An 11,819-nucleotide genomic window follows, 5' to 3' on the forward strand; every position below is an offset into this window, starting at 1 on the left:
TCTACTTTTCTCTTGGTTTACATAAATATAAAATAGCCTATCTGAAGAAAGAGAAATAGCCTACCTGTTCGTTCAACTACTGAGAACTATACAGAGCTGGAGGCTTATAAAGACGCTTTCAGAGTTTATCGTTCATTTTTCATGTCGAGTAGGTTCGCTGAATTCCCACTGCAGACCTACAAACTCTGTTTAACTTCACCAGAACCTGCTGTTTAAAAATACATGGAGCTAGTCAACGTCCCCATTTAGTGAGCGTCGAGCGAAACTACAACGCCTGTAGTGACAGCTGATTAAAAAAAGAGACGCGCGCGTACTACTATGTTGCGTCGCGTCGCTCGCAAGTAGGGGTAGATGGGTGTAGTGGGTGTGTTCATTCCCTGCATTCAGTGCGACGTTTCTCGCTAACAGTTTAAGATGGCGACCGTGCATCTAAGGATCGGGGATCTGGTTTGGTAAGATAACAATTTTAACTTTCCATGATTTAATATTACGTCGAGATTGAATGCGCTTTCGTGCACGTGAAAGGCATTTTGTCGTGGCTGCAGTAACATGTTTTGTTAAAAATCTAGCGTATGGCCCAGTTTATGTGTCGTCAAGCCAAACACTGAGCAGAAGAGCTTAGCGTACAAGCTAACGATTACTTAAATGCCTTTTAAAGGAAAAAAAACACGTGCTGTTACTGTGTTTAACGCTAAAGGAGAGTTTCGTCTTACTTTTAGATATGTAATTGTATTAAACAATGAATGTAATACAAGCTTCAGTGCAGTTAGAGGGTCGTTTTCTTATGGGGTCGAAACGGATTACGCTATAAACTAGCGTTAGCTTGTTTCGAGGCACGAGCTCTTTCATTTAATAAACGCTCAATCGTGTCACGTTTTATTTAAAATACTAACTTATCGTCTCATTATATATTTCAGGGGAAAGCTCGGACGCTATCCTCCTTGGCCAGGAAAGGTAAGATCTTTTCACGAGTTGAACTCCTGTTGTTTTTGTGAGGGCAGCTGCTGGCTCTTGCATATAGAGGTCGAAGTCACCGGCTGTGTTAAAAACCTAGCGAGCTAACTATCTAGAAAGCGTTTTTAGTCGATTTTAATCAAACCAAAGTAAGAATGCCTCAAATTAAACGCTCAAACGTGTCCTTCAAAACAGACGTTCAAATGCTTTCTATTAACAGTTCACTGAGATATACAGCTTCTGTATCAGCAGACTGTTTTGGATCATGTTGTTTCATTTACTGATCTCTAACCTTTGTGTTTTCAGATCGTCAGTCCTCCGAAGGATCTGAAAAAGCCACGAGGCAAAAAATGTTTCTTTGTCAAGTTTTTTGGAACTGAAGATCAGTGAGTACAGAGACGATCGTAGTCCCTTAACCATCACTTCCTCTTGTTTGCAGAGGATTTGAAAGGTTACACTAAGCAGATGTTGACTTTTGATATGCTTTGCCCTTTTAGCGCCTGGATAAAGGTAGAGCAGCTGAAGCCTTACCACCCCCACAAAGAGGAGATGATCAAGATAAACAAAGGCAAGCGCTTCCAACAGGCTGTCGATGCGGTTGAGGAGTACCTGAAGAAGGCCAAAGGGAAAGATCAGGTTCGTATCTTCACAGATTTGTGGTCTTGTTTCCTCCTCGGCTTTCCGTGATCTGGTCATAAGGGGTCAGGTGAGATGCATACTGCTTTCAAGCTGGTATTGAATTGCTTTTTAAATATGTGTCCTGTGACCACTTCTGTTTAGATTTCCCCTTATTTTGGCAAACTGTACATCACTTTTGGGGGAGTGCCGAGTGCAGCACACAGTTGCTATCGACTGAAAGACTCTGTGTTATGCAGATTCCAAGCAATCAGGACAGGAACTAAAAGAAAAGGATAAAGAAAACAGCTGTGATTTTTCACTGTAATTCTTATGTTTTGGTACGATGGAGCAATGTTTGAATTGCTTGTTTTGGTGCGCCTTCTCACAACACGTCCCACAATGATTAAGTATTCGCTCAGTAGGCGATGTTTTGTGGCTGTTCATTCACATGAACGTCTACACTACAAAAGCAATCCCCTTTAATGTGTGGAATGTGAACAAGCTCAAAATGTTTTAGACCCCATTTACACCTGTACTTAGCACTGTCCACTTCTTGTCAGATTGATGAAAATGCATCTCTTAATACCAGCTGTAATGGGCCTAAAAGAACACTGGAAAAAAAAAAAAAAAAAAATATATATATATATATACTGGAAAAAAAAAAAAAAAAAAATATATATATATATATATATATATATATATATATATATATATATATATATATATATATATATATATATATATCTAGCAGGAAAACAAAATATCACAACACACACACACATTAGGGCTGTGCAAAAAATCGAATGCGCATCTCATCAGTAAAGATGCTCCTGTAATTAGTAGTATATCTCCAGCACTTGCATTAAGATCAGGGTTGCCAGGTTTTCACAACAAATCCTGCCCAGTTGCTCTATCAAAACTAGTCCAAAACTAGCCCAATCGCGTTTCCAGGAGGTTCCCCGATAAAAATTGCATCCCGGGGTTAAAATATACGTTTTTTGGCAGGGTTCACTTGGTAAAATTCGCATTTTAGGGGCTAAATATCACGTTATTGGTATTGGGGTCGCTTCAACCCGCGGACATAAATATCAACCGCAGACTTGGCAACGTGGATTGAAGTGACCCCAATACCAATAACGTGATATTTAGCTACTAAAATGTGAATATTACCAAGTGAACCCTGCCAAAAACATGTATTTTTATCGCCCAGAATGAAACACGATTGGACTAGTTTTGAGAAGCAATTGGGCATGTTTTGTTTTGAAAACCTGGCAATCCTGATCTGAACGCACGTGCTGGAGATATACTACTAATCACAGGAGATTTTTTGCACAGCCCTTATATACATATTATCTTTTGTACAGCACAAAAGTAGATATTTTAAGAAATGTCTCAGTTTTGTTTGTCTTTACAATGGAAGTAAGTGGGCACCAAAACTGTTGCCAAGTAGTCTTGCAGGTTTGGAACAACATGAGAGTGAGTAAATTTTAGTTTTTGTGTGAAATATGTCTCTTGGATGAAAGCCACTGGTTCCACCTGTTATCAGGATGTGGTCAGTCAAGACAAATCACTCTTCACTCCCATACATTGCTCACAATGCCAGGGTGTATCACAAAGGCAGCATACTGTTGTTTCCACATAAGTTTAGTCTCACTGTAATTAAGATGTTTTGAGAAGAATTGTTTGTCAGACTTTTTCAATTGGATGGTTAATTTTGCATAAAGAAGCTACACATCACAAAACATTTTGGATTCCATTTATGTCTCTATTTAATGTTGTCCACTTATGATTGACACCAAAAAGCATTGATACCAGGTATAAGCAGGTTCTATGAAATTCATCAGGTGGTATTTCATTCATAATTCCTCATGTTGTGTGAACTTCGTTTTACAGGCACACTCTGATGACAAAAGCAAGTCAGATAAAGGGCGTAAAGCAGCTAAACCAATGAAGATCATTGAAGAAGATGATGAAGATGCCTTCAAGGGTGGCTCGTCAGACAAGGTTGGAAGATAATGCTTCACCATTAAATGGCATTGTGGAGGGGGAAGGGTTAGGTCATAACCCCACACGTTTTTGTCAGCTTCATCAAAGTCCTTTGCTAAGGCCATTTGCTGTTGCACCTGCTGTGGAGTTGGGTAACAACTGTATGTTCTAGAGGTGGATTTGTCAAGCAGGACCCACCCGTTCATTGAGACTGATGTCATCTTTTGCAGTGTGTCCGCCTGGCCATACTTTTACCAGATCGAGATGCAGCTATTTTAGGGCTTTGTTTCATGAGATAAAGCCATTCTGTACACATGGTGAATGTGTCTCTCTTTCCCTTAAGGAACAGACTGATTCTGACCCAGAGCCATCCTCTGTACGACGGCTGGTCGCTGGAACAGTAGCAGGATTCAAATGGGAGAGCAGTGTAGGTTACATTCACAGTTTGCTTCTGCACTTATATGGGATCTGATTTTGGTGCAGCTACAGCTGTGACTTTTCATAGCAGCTGCACGGCTGGTGTTGAAACACCTCACTTTCGAAATGCAAGTCATTATGTTCTTCACTGTATAGTTGCACCTCTCACCATGTTGCTGTCATTAGTTGTAGATCAAACAACTGTCAGGTCAGTAAGTCTCTTTGGAGAATAGTTTCCAATTTAACTCTCTTCCATTATAGCCAGTAAAGGATGACCCACATTTTCATCACTTTCTGCTCAGCCAGTCTGAGAAGGTAAGGAGACTTTTTGCTGAGATGCTGATTGATTTTCCTAGTTAGTGCAACCTTACCCCTATCTCTTGCACATTGCACACAATGGCTGCTCTAATAATTTCTGAATACTTTTCTCCCCCAAACTGCTTCTGGCAATGCTAGTCGGCTGAATCTGCAGCATGGCAGGTGTACTGAATTTTTTAACCTAACAGAACAGACCGTGTTAAGCTTATTGGTTAATCCTCTGCGATTGTGAGCTGATATTTACTCAACTTTACGGTTTTAAAACTATTTTTGGATATGGTTTTGTACAAGGTCTTTGTTTAGGCAGAGGTCAGGGTCCAAAATGAATGCTGCTTATTTTAATCCAGAACTCCACATGGCTAATTATTTACACTACCATTTAAAAGTTTGGGATCAGTAAGATTTAGTCTTTGAAAGAAAGTAATACTTTTATTCATCAACGACACATTAAATGAATCAGAACTGGCAGACATTTATAGTGTTACAAAAGATTTCTGTTCCAAATCAATGCTTTTTTTTTTTTTTTTTCAACAAAGAATCCTGAAAAAAGTAAGGTGGTTATTGAATATTAAACTGTTTTCAACTCTAATAATAAAAAAATAATGTTTCCTGAGCAGCAAATATGCATATTAGAATGATTTCTGAAGAATAACTTGACACAGAAGACTGCAGAAAATTCAGCTTTGCCATCACAGGAATAAATAACATTTTAAAATATATTAGAATATGCAGTATTACTGAGTATTACTGTATTTTTGCACAGATAAAGGCAGCCTTGTTGGGTACAGGAGATGTACAAAAACGTAAAAAAAAAAAATAATAATAATAATAAATAAAATCTTACTGACCCCAAACATTTGAGAGGTAGTGTTCACAATATTTCTGCAACCAATTTGAGTTGTTTTCAAGCTTGTGCTTAAAAAGTGGGGTGATATTTAATACAGACCACTAAAACAATACTGTCAAAAAAGAAAATCACAGCAGACAAATTATGGTCAAATAAAATTTAATAAAACAAAATATTAAAATAAATGGGCAGTAAAAAATATTTATGGCCATAGGTGTGGCAAAAAATAAATTTTTGGACTGGCTATGGTTGCCCAGTTTGTTAGCTTGCCTATATAATTGATTGGATTGATGGGAAAAAAATGTATCCAGCAACTGTTTAAATGACTCTTCCTTTCCTCTTGGCACTTCCTCTTCAGAAGAACATTTCCTTCTTGCTTGTCCTTTTGCCCTTTTGCTTTCTGGCGCCACAGTCAGAAACGAATCAATCTTAAAATTATATCTCCAAAACGGAGACACTGAGATCTTAATTGCCTGAGGCTTTTCTCAAAAATGTTCATTTAGGCTGCGTCAGCTGTTTTCTTGCCCTGTATAAGTTTCAGTTAAACTGAAATGGAGCATGTGGCTGAACATGATAATGTGATTTTCAGTTCCTAACACTGGCTTCGCTCCTGGCTCTCACATCAGATACGGCAGAAAGAGCTGTGTGACATGACAGCAGAAGATAATATAAGTGCAGTCCTTACTGGAAGCTGACAGAGCCAAGAATAACGGGCACTTAAGATCATTTGTGACTGTTGGGCCAAAAGGTTTCCACCTGGTTTTCCTCCCCTGGCTCTGGACTTGCTGTTTTCTCCTTAATGTGTATCTAGGATACTTTGAGTGCAAGACTATTTGCTATTTCTAGACACTTAATCTGCTGAATTGACTTTGATTGACAAGAAAATCTCCCTTTTCCTTACAGCCAGCTTCATCAATGGAGCCCATCACCAAACGCTTAAAGATAATCGAGGAGGTGAGCGCTGTCTAGGATTTCACAGCTCGTGGTTACCTGCCAATTAGCCAGCTAGCATTGCTTGCTCATTTTAATAATTGTGTATTGTCTTAAAAAGGACACAGGATCAACGTCTATTCAAGCAGCAGACAGCACAGCCATCAACGGCAGCATCACGCCTACAGACAAAAGGTGATAAGAAAGGAGTGGGGGACCACACTGAATTCCTGAGATTAAAAACCTGGAAATACAGGTTTATTTGGGATCTCACTGTTTTAGGTCATTGATGAATAAGGCACACAAAAAAAAATATTATTAATATTATTATCAGTGTTATTGTAATCTTATTTGTATGCTGTTGTAATATTTATTGATATATGAATGGGCAAATTTTCAGTTTTTCATATTAGTAATTTTGTGTGGTTTTGTCGTTTTAATTAATATTTTTTATTTAGCTTTTTTTTTTTCAGTTTGTCATTTTTGTACCGTAACTTATCAGTTTCTGAGACAACATTTCAAATTTAATACATTTTTCAGCTCATATTGATTTTTTTTATTTCAATGAGGTATTTATTTTTTTTTTTTAATCACAGGGAAGATTTCTTTGTTGTTATTTCATATTTAAATTGTCTGCATTTGAACAGATGGCACAGTGTTCTGCTGACCTGTTATTGTTTTGCATGCAAAAACAAGAGCACTTCACTACCAGTGTAGTCTGATTCACAAACACTCTTGTGAGCTGGTTCTTTATAGAGCGACCAGTGTTTGTTAAACCATTCTCTTAAATCAATATGCTAATAATACCTGTAATATAATATATTTCTTTTCATAACAGGATAGGGTTCCTTGGACTAGGACTGATGGGAAGTGGTGTGGTTTCTAATTTGTTGAAGATGGGGCATGTTGTGACTGTTTGGAATCGCACAGCAGAAAAGGTACAAACAAAGGGTTTAAATATGGCTGCTTCTGACGTTACACTAAGTGTGTGAATGATGTGTGTTTTATTTTTTTTATTCTGCAGTGTGATTTGTTCATCCAAGAAGGTGCCAGATTAGGACGAACACCTGCAGAAGTTGTGTCCATGTGCGATATCACATTTTCCTGTGTATCAGACCCAAAAGCTGCCAGAGATGTAGGTCAAAGTTTTGTAAATGGCTCTTTGTTTTCAGTCTGTCACGCTGCTCTGTCTTTGGTTTACATGTACAGTATTATTTGTGTTCAGCTTGTGTTAGGTCCTAGTGGAGTCCTACAGGGAATCAGACCAGGCAAATGTTACGTAGAGATGTCAACTGTTGACCCGGAAACCATCACAGAGCTCGCACAGGTAACCAACATCATCCAGGCGGGTGTTTCGTGACATTACCCGAGGAAGTCCGTAACTAAGGTTCATTTGAATCTGTAGGTCATCACATCCAGAGGCGGTAGATTCCTAGAAGCTCCGGTTTCGGGCAGCCAGCAGCTTTCCAATGACGGTATGCTGGTCATTGTTGCTGCAGGAGACCGCAGTGTTTATGAGGACTGTAGCAGCTGCTTCCAGGCAATGGGGAAGACGTCTTTCTTCATAGGTACTACATCCTTTCAGTCCTGCCGTGTGGCTGTATACGAGGCTGCATGTTTCCACATGATATTAACCTTGTCTTTTCCATCGAAGCAGGGGAAGCAGGAAATGCTGCACGAATGATGCTGATCCTTAACATGGTTCAAGGCAGTTTCATGGCAACCATCGCAGAGGGATTGACCTTGGCGCAGGCCACGGGACAGTCGCAACAAACATTCTTGGATATACTTTGCCAAGGACAAATGGCAAGCACGTTTGTGGACCAGAAATGCCAGAGTAGGCTTACTTTTGTTTTTTTTACAATTCTGATTATAAGTCTATCTGTGTAATATTTCTTTTATAATAGCAGTTGTCATGGTTACTATGTTTAATGTGTTGGTAGATTTGAGTTTTCCTTTGAAAAATATGCGGTATCAAATTTTCCTGTTGCGATTAATTGCTAATGCATTTATCATGGTATTGAAATTGATAAAAAAAAAAAGTGGTCATAATACAGTATAACAGGGTAAATTACTTTTTTCTTATAACAAAAATAACTGAACATTTAAATACAATAAATACAGAAAAATATATAAAGTTAAAAGTTTTACACAGATTAAAGTGCAAAAACTATAAAAACCAATAGGTACCACTTTACAATAAGACCTCATTGGTTAACCTTCGTTAATGCATTAACATTCACAGTAAGCAATAGCTCCATTTGTTACAGAAGTTATTAATCTTTGTTAAAAAATACAAGTCTTAGTTCATGTTAGCTCATTAAATAACACAGTTGCAACTTTCGATTTTAACGTGTTATTAAATATTGGAATACCTAAGATTAATGAATGTTCAGAAGAATTTTTCATTGGCAGTTTATTAAATAATGAATTAACTAATGTTAACTAATGAAGCCCTAATGTAAAGTGTGAATTAACAATAAAGAATCAAAACACTTTCAAACAGTATCTAGGGCATGTTGTAGTCCAGATTAAAATGAAAAAAAAAGTATGAAAATAAAAAGCCTATTAAGTCTAAATATTTAAGTATTTGGCACTGTGATAAACACCATAGTGAATACACAAATCTGAATGGCTATTTAAAATTATTTAAATATGTTTTAGAAAGTAGCGCAGCTGCTTTATTTATGGGGTTTCCAGGGTAAGGGCTGGATTTTCTGCAGTTTAGCGCCATCTGCTGTCAGAGAGTGAAAGTGCTTTCATTCAGCTCGTCTCTTACGTGTTCCCCCGTGTGCTTCTCATGCGTGCATAGTCCATAGGCATCTTTCATGCAGCATACAGCGGTGTTGTGCATTTTGACCAGTTGATGGAAATAGTATTCTTAAAATGCATTCCAAATTCTGAATAATTTGTAATATAGAATTATTCACGGTATTTAGAAGTGCCCACGATAACAATATCGTGCTTATTTATTACCGTCATATATAGCATTACCCAATACCGGCACATGTCTACCAATTAACCATTTTCTGTAACATGGTGCTGCTTGGAGATCTTATTCTTTGGTCTTAATGTCAAACGGTGTCCACCCAAGAGCCAATATACTCATTTATTGCACAAATTTTCCAAGGAACTATTGGAAAAACAAATGGAAACTGTTGACTATTAGAATCTAGAGGCAACACAGTATGCCGGTTTAACTTTTTGAAACTATTAAAATGATACTAGCTTATTTAAGTAACATTTGATCTGTTTCTTCTCAGATATCTTGCAGGGCAACTTCAAACCTGATTACTACCTGAAGCATATTCAGAAAGATCTGAGATTAGCCATTTCAATGGGAGATTCGGTTAATCATCCAACACCAATGGCAGCTGCTGCAAATGAGGTAAGACAGCGTTAGTGTTTGGTAGCTGAATGGATTATTAGGCCACAATTGATGCTTCATTGACTTTTGGTAGATTGACCATGTAGCTAACTAATATATGTATTTTTAGATTCTGTAATGCAATTTGATAGTTACTATCCAAAGAGCTGAATTCAACTGTACTATGCATATTTAATTGAAGTATATGGATATTTAATAGTCATTTCCCCTATTTTTACATTTAGATTACTTTTACCAGAATATAATACTCAAAGTTAATCTTTACAAACACTAGTTTTATAATCGGTTAAATGTAATCTTTAGCAAATCTCAAAATGAATATCTATTTTTCGTTATGCATAATGTTGTGATGCCTAAATTCATTTTTAGCATTTAAAACAATCAATTTTAGTGTTTTCATTTTTTTAGACAATATAGAATTTAGCATATATAATATAAAATGTATATTTCTGGGGGGGGTTTTATCGGTTATTGGCCATAAAAGGAAAATTATTATTATCTTAAATAGTCATTAAAACCTTAAATGTCATTTAAAATATTTTTTTTCTAAGATTAAATGTAATTTTGGTTTATGCTTCCATTTTAAGTAATGCATAATTTCGTACCTTTGCAGGTATACAAGAGAGCAAAAGCATTGGACCAGTCGGACAATGACATGTCTGCAGTCTACAGAGCTTATATTCACTAATCCTGTAGATGTGCTTCACGTCCTGGACCACAAACCTCACCTACTTTGTTCCTCTCCCTCTGTCTTTCTCTCCTCTGCTGATGAATTTTGTTGGGCACCAGTGATATGTTTTCCCATGTGTAATGGGATCTATTTAGCAGCCTAATCTGAGCATTGCACTCACTGTAATATTGCTGCACGTATGCTCAGTGGGAGGTTATTAAACTCCCTGCAAATGATTATTTTATGATTGAAGGTGCCGTGTATTATATCCGCATTTCGTTAAGGCTACTGTTGTTTGAAGATCCTAGGGTTTTTATTCATCATTCATATCTTTACAGAAGAATTCCCACATTGTAATTTTCGATGTTCAGAAATCTGTAAAGTATGAACTTTTGATCACAAACAGGCTTGAGGAGCACGATGAAGAAAAAAGCCACTGCATTGCCTTAATACCCATATAAGATAGATGTATGTATTTATTTTATCTCTAAAGATTACCATCATGTCAGGTGCAATTTGGCCGTACATTTTCTTATTTTTCGCCCCTTGGTTTTGGAGGTCACCTGTTCACTAGTAAATTATTTTGTTTTTATTGCCTTACAGAAATTCTGTATTTTTTTTTTATTATTATTATTTGAAATTGGCAGTTATAATAAGACAGAAGATCCTGAAATTATTCATCATTTCCAGTTAACCTAATGCTGAAAAGCATTCAGTAGTTTTCCCGTTATTGAGTCCTCACTATCACTTTTGCAGTGGAACTTCCTGTTTTCCAGCTTGACTACTTTAGGGTCACATTTGTATCCCAGCATTTAAGTCTTTCAGAGGTTGTGGAGGGGGAAAAAAAATAATTTGAAGGCATTTCAAGTTGTTTTGCTTTATTTGATAACTTTTAAATTGGACTTGTCATATCTTAACCAAGTCAGTCGGCTGGCAGAGTGATCTGTTGCTTTATTTGTAATTTTTTTTTTTTTTTGCGTAATTGCTTAAAATAATTGACTTGCCAGTTTTTATTTGAATTACCATTATAACTCATAAAAAAGAAAAATGTAAAACAAGGTCAAGCTAACATTATGCTGCGTTTTATCCCTAAATTATGATTGCATTTGTTCATTTTTAGTGATATTGCAAGCCATTAATGGCATATAATTTGGTTAATTTTTTTTTTTTTTTTACTCTGAACAAATACAGGGTGGATTCCTTTTCTATAAATTGTTCTGACCAAAAAAAAAAAAAGTGCTTGGTTATGGATGACATTTTTGTGATTTACTAAGATTAAGACGTTGTATATATCCCCATCAAAGGGTTGGGTTATTTGAATACACGGAATAACATGCTTTCAGTTCGACTCTACTGAATTTATTAATCATCTGTTGTCTTAATATTGTAGACTGTTCTTTTGTCTTAGCGAATGGGTTTAATTACTGTAAATTGTTTGATTTTTGTGGCTTAAACTAAGTTGGTAATGACATGCCAGTTGTGCAAGGAAGGTGTCGGTGTTAAAATTGGAGCTATTTATAATTTCATGTAAATGTGAAATTTATTTTCTCTTTTTGTTTGTGCGGTCAACTGAACCCTCTGAATAAACAAACCGAATGTCCAGCTGGTCATTTATTCTTAGGTTTGATGTCTGTATTGCTGTTCTACGAGTTCATATATGAAATGAAAGCACAATGTCATGATGTATTTTT

The 11,819-nt window shown here is 36.7% G+C and overlaps 1 protein-coding gene across 4 annotated transcripts; it reads left to right on the forward strand.

Moving 5' to 3' along the window:
- The first annotated feature begins 300 nt into the window (after positions 1-300).
- On the forward strand, positions 301-11,730 carry LOC109049756 (putative oxidoreductase GLYR1). Of its 4 annotated transcripts, none has more exons than XM_042722464.1 (16): positions 302-452; positions 918-954; positions 1,261-1,340; positions 1,452-1,590; positions 3,466-3,576; positions 3,902-3,985; positions 4,237-4,290; positions 6,044-6,094; positions 6,192-6,265; positions 6,909-7,008; positions 7,095-7,205; positions 7,296-7,397; positions 7,476-7,638; positions 7,728-7,907; positions 9,334-9,458; positions 10,072-11,730. In XM_042722464.1, exons 1-16 carry the CDS (start codon positions 415-417, stop codon positions 10,144-10,146), a joined length of 1,524 nt encoding a protein of 507 aa, XP_042578398.1. In that variant the 5' UTR covers positions 302-414; the 3' UTR covers positions 10,147-11,730. The 4 variants fall into 4 exon arrangements, with proteins under 4 accessions (XP_042578404.1, XP_042578398.1, XP_042578413.1 ...); XM_042722456.1 differs by having other exon boundaries at positions 303-452; positions 7,725-7,907; XM_042722470.1 differs by lacking the exon at positions 4,237-4,290 and having other exon boundaries at positions 301-452; positions 7,725-7,907.
- The last annotated feature ends 89 nt before the right edge of the window (positions 11,731-11,819 follow it).

This window comes from Cyprinus carpio, chromosome A3 (genome assembly GCF_018340385.1).
Source record: "Cyprinus carpio isolate SPL01 chromosome A3, ASM1834038v1, whole genome shotgun sequence".
NCBI lineage: Eukaryota > Metazoa > Chordata > Actinopteri > Cypriniformes > Cyprinidae > Cyprinus > Cyprinus carpio.

What these genes read in the sequence shown, in the direction of transcription:
- LOC109049756 (XM_042722456.1), top strand. Translation starts at nt 415, where the DNA reads ATGGCGACCGTGCATCTAAGGATCGGGGATCTGGTTTG. An exon ending in ATCCTCCTTGGCCAGGAAAG is followed by an intron (nt 955 to 1,260) that starts GTAAGATCTTTT and finishes TTGTGTTTTCAG; the next exon opens with ATCGTCAGTCCTCCGAAGGA. An exon ending in TTTTTTGGAACTGAAGATCA is followed by an intron (nt 1,341 to 1,451) that starts GTGAGTACAGAG and finishes TTGCCCTTTTAG; the next exon opens with CGCCTGGATAAAGGTAGAGC.